Genomic DNA, 20,859 nt, shown 5'->3' with positions numbered 1-20,859 from the left:
CAAATATTGACAAAGGTAGTGCGTTTATTGTGTAGGTTTTAGTGTAGCCGATTCCGAGGTAAAAAGAACAAACTGTATTGAAAAGTTGAAGAAACTTAGCATAGAGATGGCTTGATGCTGAAGAGAACACAATATCTAAGGATGTTGGCTTGTCTTGAGAAGAAGACATATACGTGTTTATTCGTCCATGTTGATTATGACTCCACAGGCTCAATAACCTGAAAACACAACACAAACTAATCTTGATGTAGCTGATTTCACCCATATGGAAGGATGAGATACTGAAAAGTATACAACATTTTTAAATGTGGCAGATCACCTGGTATAGACAGCATTTGCCTTGGAACATTCATATCGATTACTTCCTTAACTCGTACATGTACTATCTAACTGTTAAATGTGATACTAGAAAACGGAAGTTCCCTAAGTCCTTGTCAGTGGGTCCATACCAGCACATTAACACGGTGATCTGATCAATAGTACAGACTACAGAGGTAATACACACCTGAATAGCGTTCGGCTAACTATATTTACCTATATCATCAACAAAAGATTGGTATATTGTGTACAAAGGTAAATGAAGCTCAACCGTGCATTACAGAGGGATACTAAGCGATTATAGTGTTATATTCTCCTAACTATTGAGCCAAAACATTACATACAAAAAGTAGTACATATTATGTAATATTTCAAAATGATTCGATTTCGTACGAAGAAGTAAGACATTGAATTTAAAAATACATATATGAACAAATTGCTCAACAGTATTTATTAGAACCTAATAAAGGTAATCAGTGACCATGGAGTGTCAGAAACTGTCATCAGTCTGTTTAAGGGCATTTTAAGCTCTTTTCGTTATTGTTTCATTCATTGATTAGTTACCAAATTCCAGGAAAACACCTGCACATGATACAGTTGGAATCGAAAAAATGAATGGGGTTTGGTCGTTTTATTAAAATTACATCCTTCTATTTATGGTGAATGCTTTACTAACCCTCTTCCATGGTCTAAAAACGCGAAACAAACATACGCGGCCCAAGTTAGTATTGATCTTCAGCACCACATGCTTGTAGTAAGAGGCGACTATTGGGATAGGGTGGTCTGGCTCGCTGACTTGGTTCATTCATGTCATCGTGTCCCAGTTGCGTAGATCGATGCTCATGCTGTTGATCATTGGATTGTCTGATCTAGACTTGATTATTTACAGACCGCAGCCATATAGCTGGAATACAGCTATATGTGCATATACCCGTTTAGCCTATAGTAATCCGACACGTGTGCGCCAGGTGTTGTTAATTTCAATACATCCTATTTCGCAGGGATGAATATGTCTTGTAAACCACAGACCCGATCCATCGTCTGTGCCTGCTGAAGGCAGGGAACGTAAGTCGGTAAACGTTTGTCACACCGAAGATATGGGTTCGAATCCATTCCCCGCCGTAAACTGAAATGTTTCTCAGGTTGGCGTGGTACCCTGAATGCTGTAGCTTTGATCTGACAACTCATGAGCGAGAGTCATGTGACGATCTTTAAAATATTTACAAAGATCATGCTTGGTTGTACCGAGAAGTTGGGAGGTTGGACATTTTGGAATAGTGCACGACACAAAGGAATGGTTGACTATTCGAAAGTTGAATTCTCCTCCACTTTCAAAAGATCACTCTGAATCTTTAAGCACAGACCTAAAAAATGCAACAGACCAGGTAATCTCATTGGTCGCCTTTATTCAGGTTTGTAAGTCGATTGAAGGGAAATGACTATTTCATGGTATCAGCGATATCAGATCATGGATATACAATGCATATGAAACGTAAGTTAAAGCTTCTTGATCAAACTACCTTGTTTAGACGTTGCTAATCTGAGCAAACATTTCGATTCATATGCAGGTCAGCAAGAAGGGTAGCATAGTTGATACCCACGAGAATGCATGCATCTTGCCTAAATGTCTTACCCCTAAATTACACATAGATGTCATATAGGAGGAAGTCACATATTGTTTTCTCAGTAAACCTCTGGATGGCAAATTTCCCCGAACGCCTGAGGACAGATATTCAGCTGTATCTACGGTCGCCACGTTTTCGTACAAGAGCCACAAGGAAAGAGGTGTTACTTCAAGTCCGTGGAAAACATATCTGCCCACTCCCAATGCATGTTGATATACTAAAACATTACAAGGTACCGGGCGTTACCGGACAATACGTGGGTGAACGCAAGTCAGTGCACGCAAGTCAAGGACAAGTGTGTTGGTGCAAACCGATGCACGTTAATAGAAAGTGTTTCACTCTTGACACACATGACTTGTAAATGATCAAGATCGATTAGCGCACATACACATTTATCTCTGATTGTCTTTAGCAAATCGCCTGTTACAGATGCACGGGTGATTTAGAACTGTTCTTCACCGTTCGTAGCAATGATCAATCAAACTCAGGGTGGGGTACACCAGAACACATTCTACACATTAGAGGAAATCGGGCAAACGCTCAAACCACTTGGCTGCTCCGATTTCACTGGGATCGGAGTGTCACTACAAACAAAACCACCTTTTCCGTCATCTTTGATAGATGAGATCAACCAGCTGCAGGTCCTGGTACCGGGAGTAAATAAGAGCGAAGCAAACAGAGCTACTACATTATGTATACAGATATATGTAATTAGTCATTTGAGAACTAGAGAACGTATATATGACAGCGCTTGTTTGCTGCAGATGGCACGGTTTCAAAGACACGTACTACAAAAGTTTGCCTGTCAACTGATGTATGGATTGCAGATCTTATTAAAATGTTTCTTGAGCAACAGATCTGTACAAACCAATCACACAGCTAACATATTGCATAAATGGATCTATCATAAACCTGAAATTCAAGGGACTGAACTACAAACACTCAGCGACCTGTCTGTTTATCTAAGCTTTGACGATCATCTTCCCAATGTTGGCTCCTTTCAAGAGCGACATGAAGATCTTGGGCATGTTGTCGAAACCATCTTGGACCGTCTCTCTGTACTTGACCTTTCCCTGGAATAGAATGCAATGTGAAAGAACTTCTTCAACGTGATCAGAACCATGATGATATTACAAACTATAGAGAGGAGGTCAAACGAATTGTTTGTTACGTGAAGACGTATTAACTAAATGTCAAGGAAACGATCGGCATAACCAAAGCGTAAGAACAGAGACCACCGTCAGGATCTGCTGGTGGCATAAAGTGACATGGTCTTCAACGACACGTAAACTTTATGGCAATAAACGATGCATGGGATTCGTGGAGTTCAAGGTAAAAAACCTTCACTGCAACTCGGCTGTCAAAATTGATGGAGCTTTACTAATATGATAGGAACGAATTGCATCTATTTCAAGAGAATTATTGAAAATAATGAAAGGTTTTCCCCTACAACCAGGAAACGTTCTGAGTAATTGCAAAAGTAATCTATGATGAGCGAACGGAATTGTAATGTGAATATACATATAGATAGCGATTACTTCATCTATCCATTTCTTCATTTGAGCTTTGCCTTCCGGAAATCTAGTCTCCCATCGCAACACCTCGAAGCCTTCAACTCTAAGTTGTTTGTATAGGATCGTCATGAGCGGATCTGGAGCTGTGAATGGACACAATAAACTTATGGATGTACAGCCGAAAATAGGAGATTCGTAAGATATAATGGTTTCTCTTCATATCAGCTCAATTTGGTCGATTCTACTGTTGAAATATAACACATGGGTTATATTCAACACAAATTTAAAGCATGCAGGTAATATTGGATAGCAGGAAATCTATAACATGTAAAATAAAGAGATATAAGATTGCTGGATATTGGTTATTGTGCAGATACCACCAGTGATGATATATCTGGGCAACATATATCATACTTCAGAATCTAGTCAATATACAGTTAATAAAAGTGGTCTGCACATGAGCCAATTATTCTTTGTATTATTCAACAACATCATATCATATTATTGATATTTTATATGAAATGATATTTTATTATATTATTGATTATTTTGAAGCCAAAACTATTATCACCGGATACTTACTGAGAGGTGGCTGTGTGGTATTGTAGACTGAGATACAACCACAAACAGACATTCGACCAAACATTTTCATGTGTTGAAGAGCTTTAGACGTGAAAGTTCCTCCAACCTGCAAAAGTGTATCTCTATGTACTGGAGGATGGTCTACTGCCCTCGGTGATACCATCAATCGTATGATGTATGTGATCCAATTATTAACAATCCAGGCTACTACCAAATCAGTGCAAACCAATATCATATTTCCCTGTTGGACGCTCATGCTTCCACATGTCTTCCTCGACCTGGTGGTTGCCAGGACATGTTTTTATCCGCACAATTAGTGAACAAGCCATGTCTCCTACTTTCCAAATAGTGTTCTAATTCGGTCCTCTACTGCCCATAACAATACCCAACCTAGATTTCAAATCCTCCTCCTCTTCAACTGCTCAGTTACTGTTTAACCCTGGTTTCCAGTAACGTGTCATCTTTAGCCATCAAGGGTTGTATTTAATTATGTAACAGTGGGTAAGCATTGTACGTATGTTGACAGTGGGTCGGTGATGTAAGTACAGTATGTTGACAGTGGGTGGGTGATGTAAGTACAGTATGTTGAAAGTGGGTGGGTGTATGTACAGTGGGTCTACACAGTATGTTGACAGTGGGTGGGTGATGTGGTGATGTAAAGTACAGTTGACAGTGTAATGTACACAGTATGACAGTGGGTGGTGATGTGTACAGTATGTGACAAGTACAGTATGTTGACAGTGGGTGGGTGATGTAACAGTATGTAAGTACAGTGTATGTTGACAGTATGTGATGAAAGTACAGGGTGGGTGGTGATGCATGTATGTTGACAGTGGGTGGGTGATGTAAGTACAGTATGTTGACAGTGGGTGGGTGATGTAAGTACAGTATGTTGACAGTGGGTGGGTGATGTAAGTACAGTATGTTGACAGTGGGTGGGTGATGTACGTACAGTATGATGTAAGTACACATGTTGACAGTGGGTGGGTGATGAAAGTCAGTATGTTGGGTGGGGTTGATGTAAGTAAAAGATGGGTGTGATGTACGTACAGTATGTTGACAAAAGACAGTATGGGTGTTGTACGTACAGTATGTTGACAAAAGATGGGTGTTATACGTACAGTATGCTGACAAAAGATGGGTGTTCAGTACGTACAGTATTCTGACAAAAGATGGGTGTTATACGTACAGTATGTTGACAAAGATGGGTGTTGTACGTACAGTATTCTGACAAAAGATGGGTGTTGTACGTACAGTATGTTGACAAAAGATGGATGTTTAACGTAGAGTATGTTGACAAAAGATGGGTGTTGCACGTACAGTATGTTGGCAGTTGGAGGCAGTTGTACGTACGTCATGTTCACAATAAGTGCTTGTTGTACGTACGTTATCAAAGTAGCAGTCAATTCCGTCGGGGGCCGCCTCTTTCAGGGACTTGTCGATGTCTTGTTCCTTGTAGTTGAACACGTGATCAAATCCAAGACTCTTCACCCAATCACATTTCTCCTTTGATCCAGCAAAACCAATCACTTTGCATCCCTAGAAAACGCATTTGTAATTGGTTTTCATCTTAAACAGTTTTCTGCTTGTTTAATACCATCTGCTGAACAATGTTAAGAGTTTATGTAAATTACAAATAATTATTACTTATATTACCAACTTAATATCAGAAGTCAGCCTAACCTCACACGTGCATTCCTGGCGTAAAAAAATAACAATATACAAATTATGGTAGACTGCAACGGTCTGAGTGCATACGGACTATCGCAGTGGGTCAAACCAGTCATATGGTTGGTTGGCGTGAGGCGAATGATCATCAGGGGTGGGTCGTCCCAGTGATTAAGAAGTAAGGTAGGGGTCGAGCTGGTGAGGGGCTGGGGTGGTGGGGCGGTAGGGTGGTGAGATTGCTGATTTTGAAGGATCACATATACATTTTCAGAGTTGTTGTGTGTAGTTTGTCTCGTACACTAAATATAAACCTGTTACAACATCATTAACATTACATTGAATGCTCATCAATAGATCCAGTAGTATTTATTCACGATATATTAATTATGTAATATATTCTCACCTTGATCTTGGCGATCTGTCCGACAGCACTGCCCACCGCCCCCGCGGCACCGTTGACCAGTACAGTGTCTCCAGCCTTTGGCTGACAGAGCTCCAGGAACCCAAAGTAGGCAGTCATCCTGAAATGTTGCAGTCGCTCAATCAAAATATCCAAACATGGGGATATTCCCGCAGTCAAAATACAGTTGAAGTGACGCATTCATTGATATCAACACTGAGGAATAACTGGACGTCATCGTACTCTTCGATACTGGATGTTTCTCATAATATCAACCATCGGTTTGTCTAGACTCTATCTAAAGATGCTGTGATATATTTATGATGTTGCTGGATGTTTAGAGATAGTCCCACACTCGCTCATTTTAAATAGTATTTCACATACAACTGAAATCACAACCATATCTAATATACTTTCATCAAACCTAATTTTTAATAAACTTACAGAACACCCAATTCCCTGACGCGATAGCTATAGTCCGTTTGACGTCATTTTAGACCGATGAATTGCTCACTAACACAAAATCTAATAATTACAACAAAACCAAATTTTGCACAGTCACATGAAATCGACAGACCAACTCTGATGATTTGTCTCATAATTTTGGACACCCGAATAAAAAAAGGTTGTTTAACAAACGATCATTATTTTGTTATCACTTTCGCTATTTCATACGAGGGAGAACCACCTGCTAGTAGAACAGCCTGGTGTGCGAGTTGTACGTGTGAAATTAAAATTGCACTGCACACCCGTGTTGATTACCTGGCTGTTCTACCAGCAATTGGTCCTCCCTCAATATAGCGAAAAGTAACAACAAAATTAAATGATCGTTTGTTAAACAACTTTTTTATTCGGGTGTCCAAAATTTTGAGACAAATCGTCACAGTTTGTCTGTTGATTTCATGTGACTGTGCAAAATTTGGTTTTGTTGCAATTATTAGATTTTGTGTTAGTGAGCAATTCATCGGTCCAAAATGAAGTCAAACGGACTATAATGACAGTAAACGATTCACTGACACCACAAAAATGATTCATTCACTTGCATCACATGTAATTGATTGACATACCACCTAGTTCCTTTTTCTGAGAACACTCAACGACTTAAACACCTACCCTGGCATACCCAAGATTCCCAGTGCGAGGGAGGGTTCTAGTTTTCCCAGGTCGGGGACTTTGAGAAGATGAATTTCTTCAGTGTCCTTTCTATTTGTGGCGTTGATCAGTGAACGTGAACGCCACCCCGAGTACATCTGCACCAGACATCCGACGGGGTAGTGCTTGATTTTACTCTCTGACACCCTGGGGAACAAATGCTGAACTCTTTCAACACCAGTCAACCAGAAACTTTTACTCCCATGACGCCTATTTCCCAGAGACTCTATGGTCATAGATAAAGCCTATATGTTTATTGAAGAAAATATCAGCTAGTAAAACGTTATGTTATACTACATCTCATACACCATTTGAAAAGTCTATTCCTACTGTTGATAATTATGAAACTTATTTTTATCATATTATTCAAATAAAACAACTATAACTTAAATACGTATATTTTTAATGAAAATGCAATTTCACACATTTAAAATGTCAAGATAAAGAACACGAAGGAAGGGAAAACTGTGAAAATTTTTTTCCTTTCGTGACATCCTCAAGCCCTGCCTTTCCTTTATATTTTCATGTTTGTGTAATCAGGAACTTATTGCAAAACAGATTTTTAAATAATATATATGGTCGCCTATTTCCCGATGTGATCAGTGGCTTTCCGCTCGGTAACATGACTCAACAGCGGGAAATACCTCCGTAATCAAAACCTCATATGACTAACATGCGAAGCGATTCATTTTGACGATGGGTATCGTTCGGAAGCTCTGAACATCAACAATGTCACTGTACCCTTGCCGAGAGTACCTTCTAACAGTTGTAAGCGATTTTATTGGATAATGATTGGTGTCTAATGATGTTGTTGTTGTTTTTGCAACAGTCTTGCATAAAGATCGTGTTTGGTCAAAATCTTGCACGTGACCTAAGGCAAACCAATCATATTACAGCAATGGATACCGTCCTCGTAAACGAAAATTTTCAGCTTTAGACGAACGTTTTGGGTAAAATAATGCTATTCTGAACGTGTTAAGCAAGAAATGGACACCTATACGTAAATTATGGAACTTATTGGAAGTATCGTGCTAGGTTATGACCTGTGACAAAATGCTTCATGCATATACTCATGCTTTTAGTCACCCCACTCCCCACCAATCCCAAACATCGTTGAAAAATTGAAGCGACGAAAGCCCAGATGTCACTTGTTCCCGAGCTTGACATTGACATGATCGCACGACTTACATTAGATCGGAAATAGTAACTTAGATGCACGTTTGACAACTTTTGAATACTGTGGTTGATTTTATTCATTAGTTTATTCAATTTATTGAATGATTTCCTCGAAACATCGTTACTTTGACAATATTATTGTGGACTCCGTTGCCCGCAAATCATTATTTTCAATAACATTACGAAAATGTGTTTATAATTTTAATTCTGTCAGTCAATTGAAATGTAATAAGTGTTTTCCGACAATGTGAAAAGTGATAGATTTAATACATGAATCATATGAGAGGTAGGTTCCTAAAATTATTTATTTAATTTTCTCATTTTGACGTGACTATTACTGCTGTAGGCCGATTAATCGGTCTCCCCGTGTCTGGGGACTTATGACGTCGTGATTATTCCGGCCTGCGGTGATTATTCGGCCTGGGGATTCGGTGTTGAATGGGTTAATAGTTAACTGAACTGTATCTGGGGATTCCTGACGTGACTTGGGTTACTAGTCTTAACTGACACTGCACGAGCATGGCACCATGTATTATACAAAACTACAATGTTCGATATACTTATATGTTAGCATATGCGTATAATCGAATGTTATATGTAAACATGTTCAAGAATCCTAAGCAATATAACTGAAGAGGTCACCTAGCTGCTTACCTCGCTACCTGTTCGCCCATGATACATCTCCCGACAGGCAAACGTCAAACGCCCTGAAAACGGAGTGAAAACAACTACGATGAGGGTGAGGTTCTGAAGCATGTATGTTTAGCCATATGCACAGAAGGCTCCAGACACAGGACCACATTTGGTTTATTAACGAATTGGCATATCGTCTCCCTAATGCGTAATGAGACCTATGCTGTAGATTCGACTTTCCAAAGCAGGATTCATTCACTTGCATCACATGTAATTGATTGACATACCACCTAGTTCCTTTTTCTGAGAACACTCAACGACTTAAACACCTACCCTGGCATACCCAAGATTCCCAGTGCGAGGGAGGGTTCTAGTTTTCCCAGGTCGGGGACTTTGAGAAGATGAATTTCTTCAGTGTCCTTTCTATTTGTGGCGTTGATCAGTGAACGTGAACGCCACCCCGAGTACATCTGCACCAGACATCCGACGGGGTAGTGCTTGATTTTACTCTCTGACACCCTGGGGAACAAATGCTGAACTCTTTCAACACCAGTCAACCAGAAACTTTTACTCCCATGACGCCTATTTCCCAGAGACTCTATGGTCATAGATGAAACCTATATGTTTATCAAGGAAAATATCAGCTTGTAAAACGTTATGTGATACTACATCTCATACACCATGTGAAAAGTCTATTCCTACTGTTGATAATTATGAAACTTATTTTTATCATATTATTCAAATAAAACAACTACAACTTAAATACGTATATTTTTAATGAAAATGCAATTTTACACATTTAAAATGTCAAGATAAAAAACACGAAGGAAGTGAAAACTGCGGCAATTTTTTTCCTTTCGTGACATCCATGATATCCTCATGCCCTTTCCTTTTATATTTTTCATGTTTACTGTAATCGGGAACTTATTGCAAAAAGATTTTTTAAATAATATATATGGTCGCCTATTTCCCGATGTGATCAGTGGCTTTCCGCTCGGTAACATGACACAACAGCGGGAAATACCTCCGTAATCAAAACCTCATATGACTAACATGCGAAGCGATTCATTTGACGATGGGTATCGATCGGAAGCTCTGAACATCAACAATGTCACTGTACCCTTGCCTTACCTTACCTTCTAACAGTTGTAAGAAGCGATTTTATTGGATAATGATTGGTGTCTAATGATGTTGTTGTTGTTTTTGCAACAGTCTTGCATAAAGATCGTGTTTGGTCAAAATCTTGCACGTGACCTAAGGCAACCAATCATATTACAGCAATGGATACCGTCCTCGTAAACGAAAATTTTAGCTTTAGACGAACGTTTTGGGTAAAATAATGCTATTCTGAACGTGTTAAGCAAGAAATGGACACCTATACGTAAATTATGGAACTTATTGGAAGTATCGTGCTAGGTTGGTACCTGTGACAAAAATGCTTCATGCATATATACTCATGCCAATAATGGTTGTCACCCCCCTCCCCACCCCAATCCCACACACACCTCACACCCCCAGCCCACGACCCCTCTCTAATTAAAAAAATTGAAGGGGTGACAACCATTATTGGCTTGAGTATACTTTAGCACTAAACATCGTTCCCGAGCGTGAAGATTGAGGTGACGAAAGCTCAGATGTCTCTAGACTTACATTACATGATCGCACGAAAAGATGTAACTTAGAAACACGTTTGACAACTTTTATGAATACTGTGGTTCATTTTATTCATTAGTTTATTCAATTTATTGAATGATTTCCTCGAAACATCGTTACTTTAAATTTGTTCTTTGACAATATTATTGTGGACCCGTTGCCCGAGAATCATTATTTTCAATAACATTACGAAAATTTGTTTAGAATTTTAATTCTGTCAGTCAATTGAAATGTAATAAGTGTTTTCCGACAATGTGAAAAGTGATAGATTTAATACATGAATCATATGACAGGTAGGTTCCTAAAATTATTTATTTAATTTTCTCATTTTGACGTGACTACTGCTAGGCCGATTAATCGGTCTTATGGGGACTTATGACGTCGTGGCCGATTATTCGGCCTGCGGTGTTGAATGGGTTAATAGTTAACTGAACTGTATCTGGGGATTCCGACGTGTAGTTAACTGACACTGCACGAGCATACTAAGTATTATACAAAACTACATATGTTTATACTTATTTTTTATATAGGTAGTATTTTTCCTGTACCACGATTGGTCAAAAGACCGTCACATGATTGACTACAAAACACGATATTGACTTGAGTTTTCTGATAAATTACGATATTGACTTGGGTTACTAAAAATAGACAAGGAATCCCGTACGAAGCGGCTTCCCCCGCTTTTCAGCCAATCAGATCACTCGGATAGATGGCACAGTGTGTGCATTAAAAGTTTATGTTAAAACCCGTTTCTCTTTCATTATATAATAAAACAATTACAGACTCTTGTAGAGGTCGATATCGCAAGCTCGGTCGATATTGTTTTACTCAGGTCAATAAAAACCGATATCGACCTCTACAAGAGTCTATAATTGTATAATGTTAGCATATGCGTATAATCGAATGCATATAAACATGTTCAAGAATCCTAAGCAATATAACTGAAGAGGTCACCTTGCCGCTTACCTCGCTACCTGTTCGCCCATGATACATCTCCCGACAGGCAAATCAAACGCCCTAAAAACGGAGTGAAAACAACTACGATGAGGGTGAGGTTCTGAAGTATGTATGTTTAGCCATATGCACAGAAGGCTCCAGACACAGGAACACATTTGGTTTATTAACGACCTGGCATATCGTCTCTTCATGCGTAATGAAACCTATGCTGTAGATTCGACTTTCCAAAGCAGATGACCCTATTTCAATCATTGGGTAGTCTAATCCAATTTAATAAGCATTTTGAGAAAACTGAGGTCAATCTCGAGCTAACCTCATGTATGGATCCACACTGAGGTATACTGCATCACAGATGAATTCTAAAACAAACAAAAACATAAATTACACTATTATAGACAAACACAAATGTATACACGGACACACTCCTCTACAATTGTATTTGAAAAGCAGATCAAAACTATCTGTTTGAAATATTTGCAGACCCCATGCAGACGGTTTTTGCATACGGCTACCAACAAACTTAGTGTTGTCATAAAAGTAAAAAATAATAGTCATACTAATGATATCTACAAAAAAAGTCCTTTTCAAAATTATAAGAAGCCAGAATCATAACATATCTCTGCTAAACGTGGGTCCAGTGTAACCTGCATGTATATGGTTAAGCTTTCTCAATATACAAAAACCAGTCGAAATGACCTGGTGTTGCATATAGTCAAAGGTGATCCAACTTGTACGTGTACACACTCTGTAATTGATGTCACAGCCAGTCACATGTTTATGTACCCTCAGATGGATAGCGACCTTACAACTATGACTTGCTATTTCAAATCTTCGTGCCCCCTATCCAACGAAAAACACTTCACTTACACGAGTGCGTTTTTACAAGTACCGTCAGTCAATGGAAGGAGGTGGATTGGTTCAAAAGGGGTTTATTACAGGATAAACTCGAATCAAGTGTCCAGCCGTGTCCTGGATAGTAGATAAAATAACCTGGGCATAAACTGGGATGATTAGCGATCTGTTGACGTGAAACGAATTCGGCAGCTTTCCAGTTAGGTCACGGACGAGGATGTTTTGTTGGAGTGTGGCAAGGTGCATGCATTGTACGCTATATCAAATTTACCCTATATAACAGTGTACGCTATATCACATTATACGCTATGTAGGGGAATTTGTAACTATGTTCCAGTGTGGGTGCAGATTCCAAGGCCACCATAACGACATATTCTCACCTCCATCTTTCAAAGCAGGCAGGTCCTCCTCTTCAAGCATGAAGTTGGAGTCCTTGGGCTCTCCTTCAAACTTGGTAGCAAGTATCCACTTCTTTGATTTAACCATTTTGTCGTCAGCCTGCTCAGCCAGAATTACGTACTGAGCTGGGGGTAATGACATGTGGAGTGCAGTAATACTGAATATGAAGTGTCCCGGTAACGCATGCATCCAAAGGTCGGCTGCTCATATTAGCTGTGCATCAATCTTCACACCTTCAACGATCTGGATTGTTCGTGAGATCATGAAAGGGATAACATGTTAGTGGATTTCGTTCGGAACAGTCACATGTTTGATCACTTTAGATGGAATAATCCTTTCGAACTAATACAGGAATCTGGGACACGGCATCCCTCGAGTGTTATAGAACGGATGAGATACTGGAAGTATAGAACGTATTCTATGTCACAGATCGCCTGGGGCGGTGGGGTAGCCTAGTGGTTAAAGCGTTCGCTCGTCGCGACGAAGACCCGGGTTCGATTCCCCAAATGGGTACAATGTGTGAAGCCCATTTCTGGTGTCCCCCGCCGCGATGTTAATGGATTATTGCTAAAAGCGGCGTAAAACCAAACTCACTCATTAAAGGATCACCTGCTATAGAAAGCATTCACCAAATCTATCCTAACACCTACTATTTAACTGTTTAATGTAATAATAGGGAACGGAAGTTGCCTGAGTTTGAAGGTGTCAATCGTTCAAACAAGGTGTCAATCGGCAATATCTGTACAACGTGATCTGAACAGTGTTGAGTACAGTTCATATGGTAATATTTATAGTCAGTAATTAGCTACAGAAATCCGTAAACACCTGCTCATGATAGGTTTGGAATCGAAAAAATGTTTGCACATGGTAAGTGTTTTGAGTGGAATGAAACAGGAATAATACTGCCGATTGCGGCCTTAAGCAACAAACCAACAAATCAGTGCATGCACAAAGAGTTAATAAGTATATTCAAACATATCAATACTCTTGGGAAATGCTACTCTTTTCCAGAATATATGGTGTTGAAATAAGTCCGATACTTCGATACAGATCGGCGGTGTGAGGGTTACAAACTCGATGTACTAGAGAATATTCATTATTATGCTTGTAAGAAATTCTTGTTTTGAAAATCATATATCAAGGTTATCAATTGTCAGCTGAGATTAATGAACATACCTCCAAATGCTGAAATGCCCCATGCGTGTTGGGGTAGCCTAGTGGTTAAAGCATTCACTGGTCACGCCGAATACTTGAGTTCGATTCCCCACATGGGTACAACGTGGAAAGCCCATTTTTGGTGTCCCGCACCATGGGTAAGAATGAACCTTTAGTAACCCATGCTTGTCGTAAGAGGCGACTAACGGGATCGGGTGGTCAGGCTCGCTGGCTTGGTTTTTACACATGTCATCTGTCCCAATTGCGCAAATCGATGCTCATGCTGTTTATTACTGGATTGTCTGGTCCAGACTCGATTATTTACAGACCGCCGCCACATAGCTTGAATATTGCTGAGTGTAGAGTAAAACTAAACTCACTCACTCAGAACACGAGAAACGATTATTTAACGGCGCTTGTTTGCTACAGAGGCCACTTGTTAAATTTGATAAACAAAAACAAATTCTGCCTGTCGCCTGATATATATTTCAAAGACTTTAACTCGCAGAATGTGTTGATTGCAGATTTTATTCATGTTTCTTGAGTTACAGATCTTAACAAAACACAGCTACAACATCACAATATTTGATCTTTCATAAACATTAAGTACGTATATGATGTATGCATGAACACGAATGCATGGACTGAAACACTTTTGGACAAATGAGTATCCAGAATGAAATTGTAACGAGTTATAAATTGTTTATCATTTAAATGTTTCCTAAGTTTAAAAAGTTACAAATCATTCAGCTACAAGATCACAAAAATTAATGCATCCATAAGTTAAACGTCATTAAGAGTAGTTTATATACGAGTTAATGCAGACTGAAATGATCAGTGATCAAACAGCTGATCTAGACCTTCACCAGCATCTTCCCAGTGTTGGCGCCTTCCAAGAGCATCATGAAGGTCTTGGGCATGTTGTTGAAGCCTTCTTTGATCGTCTCTCTGAACTTGATCTTTCCCTGGAATAGAAATATGCTTTTTGACCATGATCAGAACTGCGAATCACAGATTACAGTAACAAATGATATAACGAGTGAGTGAGTATGTTTTTTACGCCGCTTCTAACGATATTCCAGCAATATCACGTAGGGGAACGCCTAAAATGGGCTTCAAACATTGTACCCATGTGGGGAATCGAACCCGGGTCTTCGGCCTGACGCTTTAACCACGAGGCTACCACACCGCCCCTGATATAAAGAACTATAGAGAGGAGGTCAAACTTTATTTTTCTTACTTGACACTTAATTAACTGGAAGTCAAGGAAAATATCTACATAACAATAGACTACATGGTGGCGGTCTGTAAATAATCGAGTCTGGACTAGACAATCCAGTGTTCAACAGCATGAGCATCGATCCACGAAATTGGGATATGATGACATGTGCCAACCAAGTCAGCGGGCCTGACCAGCCGATCTCGTGAGTCGTCTCTTACGACAAGCGTGTGTTACTGAAGATCAATTCAAACCAGGATCTTCAAGGGTCTACGAATTTAGATAGCGGTTACCTCTTCTATCCATTTCTTCATTTGAGCTTTGCCTTCTGGATATCTTGCCGCCCATCGCAACACCATGAAGCCTTCAACTCTAAGTTGTTTGTGTAGGATCGTCATGAACGGATCTGGAGCTGTGAGTGGACACAATAAACTTATGGATGTACACACGAAAATAGAAGACTTGTTGCACATAGCGGTTTCTCTTTATATCAGCTCAATTCGGTCGACTATACTGTTGAAATGTAACACCCTAAATTTTACGAATTGTATTAAACACTAATTAATGCATGTAGGTAATATTGTATAGCGGGGAATCTATAAAATATATGATAATATATGGTAGATATCGGTTAGCACTGTGTGCAGACACCATCAGTGATCATATATTTACTGCGGGATATATTTTTCCAGGTTTCTTCACAAGCTGTGAAAATAATAATATAAGAACACTTATGCGTTCACCTGATCCCTTATTTAATTCCCTCAGAATATTTAGGGGAAGAGATAATATCGGCCAGCACTGAAGGAACTATACGTTCGATTCTTAAGCAATATCTTATTACATTATTGACAATAAAATATTATAATAGAAAACATTAATGTGTGCTGTTATGAAGCTAGAAATATGATAAGCGGATACTTACTGAGAGCTGGCTTTGCGTCATTGTAGACTGAGATACCGCCGCAAACAGAAATACGACCAAACATTTTCATGTGTTGAAGAACTTTAGCCGTGAAATTTCCTCCAACCTGTAAAAGTACATGATTGTTGTAAGTGATTACGGATTGTGAACACAAAGGTCTCAAACTGCCACATCTGTGCCAAACATGGGCTGGTGTTCCCCGCTGTGATATTGCTGGAATAGTGCTAAATGTGGCGTAAAACCACTCACCCAGTCGCTACCCACGTAGTGTTGAACCCTGTTCATCTACTGCCCAATGCGTTTTCAACCCTGGTATTCTACCGCCCAAAGAGTGTTCAACCCTGGTCTCCCACTGCCCAATTTGTGTTCAACCCTGGTCTTCTACTGCCCAATAAGTGTGCAACCCTGGTCTTCTACTGCCCAATAAGTGTGCAACCCTGGTCTTCTACTACCCAATAAGTGTGCAACCCTGGTCTTCTACTGCTCAATAAATGTGCCATCCTATTCTTCTACTGCCCAATAAATGTGCAACCCTGGTCTTCTACTGCCCAATAAGTGTGCAACCCTGGTCTTCTACTGCCCAATAAGTGTGCAACCCTGGTCTTCTACTGCCCAATAAGTGTGCAACCCTGGTCTTCTACTGCCCAATAAATGTGCCATCCTGGTCTTCTACTGCCCAATAAGTGTGCAACCCTGGTCTTCTACTGCCCAATAAGTGTGCCACCCTGGTCTTCTACTGCCCAATAAGTGTGCAACCCTGGTCTTCTACTGCCCAATAAGTGTGCAACCCTGGTCTTCTACTGCCCAATAAGTGTGCAACCCTGGTCTTCTACTGCCCAATAAGTGTGCAACCCTGGTCTTCTACTGCCCAATAAGTGTGCAACCCTGGTCTTCTACTGCCCAATAAGTGTGCAACCCTGGTCTTCTACTGCCCAATAAGTGTTCAACCCTGGTCTTCTACTGCCCAATAAGTGTGCAACCCTGGTCTTCTACTGCCCAATAAGTGTGCAACCCTGGTCTTCTACTGCCCAATAAGTGTGCAACCCTGGTCTTCTACTGCCCAATAAGTGTGCAACCCTGGTCTTCTACTGCCCAATAAGTGTGCAACCCTGGTCTTCTACTGCCCAATAAGTGTTCAACCCTGGTCTTCTACTGCCCAATTTGTGTTCAACCCTGGTATTCTACTGCCCAGTAAGTGTTCAACCCTGGTCTTCTACTGCCCAATGAGTGTTCAAACCTGGTCTTCTACTGCCCTGTAAGTGTTCAACCCTGGTCTCCCACTGACCAATTTGTGTGCAACCCTGGTCTTCTACTGCCCAATAAGTGTCAACCCTGGTCTTCTACTGCCCAATAAGGGTGCAAACGTGGTCACATATAGTCGAAGCCTTGTCTACTACCAGATCTAACTCTGCCCATCCTTTGTCGCCTACTGCGATGACAGTTCGTCCATTTGTTAAAGTTGTACAGTATTTTGACAATAGGTGGACGCTGTACCTACGTTATCAAAGTAGCAGTCCACTCCGTCGGGGGCAGCCTCTTTCAGGGACTTGTCGATGTCTTGTTCCTTGTAGTTGAACACGTGATCAAATCCAAGACTCTTCACCCAATCACATTTCTCCTTTGATCCAGCAAAGCCAATCACCTTGCATCCCTGGAAACGATGTTAAAGCTATTTAAAACTGTTTCAATACTATCTGCTGAGCAACGTTAATCTTTTATATAAATTACAAATTACTAATATCATGAGCTGTTTATTAAAAGTCAGCTTAACCGGACCTGTGTATTCCGAGTGTAGGTGGGGAGTGTTGGTGTGGTGAGGTGGTGAGGTGGTCGTTTTTGAAGCATCACATATATATTCTCAGTTGTAGGGTTATACTGTCTGAATTCCCACCTTGATCTTGGCGATCTGTCCGACAGCACTGCCCACCGCCCCTGCTGCACCGTTGACCACTACAGTGTCTCCAGCCTTTGGCTGACAGAGCTCCAGGAAACCAAAATAAGCTGTCATTCTGAAATGTTGCAGTCGCTCAATGAAAATATCAAAACCTGGGGATGTTCACGCTGTTCAAATAAAATTAAACTGGCACATTCGTTGACATCAACGCTCACGTCATCGTACTCGACGACATTGGAGGTTTGTCATGATATCAACCACTAGTTTGTCTAGTTGTGTGGACTTTCATTCTGTGATATACTTGGAGTATTGCTTAATGTTGAAACATCACCCACTCATACATTGTCAGTACCGTTTCACATAACACCAAAATCACTTAACACATCATACTTACCTAATTCGCCTATTCATTTCCATCATTTTTTATAAATTGACAATTCTTAAATCACCGACGTCATACTTAATGACACCGAAACTGTTCACTGACACCACACCTAATGTAATTCACTTACTGGCATCCCATGTCATTTATTGACATACCACCAAGTTCAACACCTAATTCTCGGACAGACGACTTAATTCACAGTTGATGAGAACACCTACCCTGGCATGCCCAAGATTCCCAGTGCGGTGGAGGGTTCTAGTTTTCCAAGGTCGGGCACTTTGATAAGAAACATGGCTTCGGTGACCTTCTTATTTGCAGCGTCGACCAGTGTAGGCGAACGCCATCCCAACACACCCTGTACCAGGCATCCGACGGGGTAGTCCTTGTTTTTACTCTCCGTCACCCTGGAAACAATTGCTGAATAGTGAACTAAACCGTACCCGAATATCCCAACTTAACCGAACCTGTGGTCTGTCCAAATTCTCCGATTCTGTTCGTCCATGCTATGTTTTATACCAAAATATACTCTCTCTCAAAAAGAAACGCATAACGAAAATGGCATTTTGATACAGCAGTGTATCGGTACAGGAAGGATTTTACAAGACTGTTTATTTTGTTTATGATTTCTGTGGTATTTTTGTTTATAAAACATCACATCCAAACGCACTCCGCGTTGAAATACCTGTATGTAACAGCATGATTTTCAATAGACGCATAAAATGTCAAAGAACACATAATGCAGGCGCAATGCACGTGAAACTTCCGGGTTAGAATTGATCTTCTATAACCCATGCTTGTCGTAAGAGGCGACTAACGGGATCGGGTGGCCACGTTCGCTGACTTGGTTGACACATGCCATCGTGTCCCAGTTACGTAGATCGATGCTCATGCTGTTGATCACTGGATTGTCTGGTCCAGACCTGATTATTTACAGACCGCCACCATATAGCTGGAATATTTCTGAGTGCGGCGTAAAACTAAACTCACTCACTCACTCACTCACTCACTCACACTCACTCACTCACTCACTCACTCACTCACTCACTCACTCACTCACTCACTCACTCACTCACTCCATTGTTCAGTAGAAATCACAAAGCTGCTTACCTCGCTACCTGTTCGCCCATGATCACAACCCCGACAGAGGATACACGTGTCCTGGAAAAGAAGTGTAACCAAATACAGTGGGGGTGAGGTACTGAAGTATCTATGTAAAGCCATATGCACAGAAGGTTTCAGACACGGGAGCACATTTGCTTTATATTTATTTGTTTATTTGTTTGTTTGGGGGAGATGGTGGTTTGTTTTGCTGTTTTACGTCGCACTCAGCAATATTCCAGCTATACAGTTTGCATACAATCGAGTCTAGACCAGGTAATCCAGTGATCAGCATCATGAACATCGATCTACGAAATTGGATACGATGACATGTGTCAACCAAGTCAGCGAGCCTGACCACCCGATCTCGTTAGTCGCCGCTTACGACAAGCATGGGTTACTGAAGACAAATTCTAACCCGGATCTTCAAGGGTCCATTTGATTTATAAACGACCTGTCATATCGTCTCTCAATGTGATGTATGCTGTAGGTTCAACTTTCCAAAGGAGATGACCCTATTTCAATCACTGGCTAGTCTAATCGAATATAATAAAACCATTTGAGAAAATACCAGAAAAATCGTATGGACAACAACGTCTTTATTTTCTTTACCACGGCGTTTCTCGGCTAGTTCTTGTCCTTTTGAAGAAGAAGGGGTAAGACCTAGCCCAGAAACGTGAAGGGGCAAGAACTAGCCCAGAAACGCCGTGATAAACAAATAAAGAAGTTGCTGTCCATACGATTTGTCTTGTATTACTTCATCAACATCTAAATACCTTTGAAGAATTATATTTGGGAAAAATGAATCCAAACTAGATGTTACCTCATGTATGGGTCCACACTGAGATATACTGCATCACAGATGAATTCTAAAACAAACAGAAAATATTGCATGAATATAAACAAACACAAACGCATGTACACTTAAACTGTCATTTGACGATGTTAGTCTCGAAACAATGTTTCATCCATGAGCACATTTCTTTACAATTTTATTTGAAATGCTATATTTTAGTTACAAGACTTAGTGTTGTCAGAAGTCACAATTAATCTTATATAGTCAGAATTGTACATTCGACTCTGCTTCTGGAAGAGGTTTATATTGTTGTGGAAAGTGTGTTGTCGATTTTATTTTTAAAGTAAGCAGAGCCTGGGGTTGGCCAGGGCCCGTATCATACCTTGTCCATTCGTAATTTCTGCATCGTAAAAGGTAATTCTACAATACAAAGCCTTTTTCAAAATCGTAAGAAAAAA

General features: G+C 40.3%; 2 protein-coding genes across 2 annotated transcripts; both read right to left on the bottom strand.

Moving 5' to 3' along the window:
* Positions 1-2,137: 2,137 nt before the first annotated feature.
* Positions 2,138-9,116, bottom strand: LOC124279624 (prostaglandin reductase 1-like). The gene is made up of 7 exons (XM_046715468.1): positions 9,090-9,116; positions 7,221-7,406; positions 6,111-6,228; positions 5,426-5,578; positions 4,040-4,145; positions 3,482-3,600; positions 2,138-3,016 (listed from the first exon to the last, which is right to left on the bottom strand). The coding sequence occupies exons 1-7, from the start codon at positions 9,107-9,109 to the stop codon at positions 2,906-2,908; spliced, it is 813 nt and encodes a 270-aa protein (XP_046571424.1). The 5' UTR covers positions 9,110-9,116; the 3' UTR covers positions 2,138-2,905.
* Positions 9,117-14,938: 5,822 nt separating this feature from the next.
* LOC124279604 (prostaglandin reductase 1-like) lies at positions 14,939-20,446 on the bottom strand. The gene is made up of 8 exons (XM_046715447.1): positions 20,429-20,446; positions 19,615-19,665; positions 18,726-18,911; positions 18,120-18,237; positions 17,727-17,879; positions 16,229-16,334; positions 15,597-15,715; positions 14,939-15,049 (listed from the first exon to the last, which is right to left on the bottom strand). The coding sequence occupies exons 1-8, from the start codon at positions 20,431-20,433 to the stop codon at positions 14,939-14,941; spliced, it is 849 nt and encodes a 282-aa protein (XP_046571403.1). The 5' UTR covers positions 20,434-20,446.
* Positions 20,447-20,859: the final 413 nt, after the last annotated feature.

The sequence above is a fragment of the Haliotis rubra genome, unplaced genomic scaffold (assembly GCF_003918875.1).
Source record: "Haliotis rubra isolate DU_JTF1 unplaced genomic scaffold, ASM391887v1 Scf253, whole genome shotgun sequence".
NCBI lineage: Eukaryota > Metazoa > Mollusca > Gastropoda > Lepetellida > Haliotidae > Haliotis > Haliotis rubra.
The sequence above is the reverse complement of the archived record's forward strand: the minus strand, read 5'-3'. Positions and strand labels throughout refer to the sequence as shown.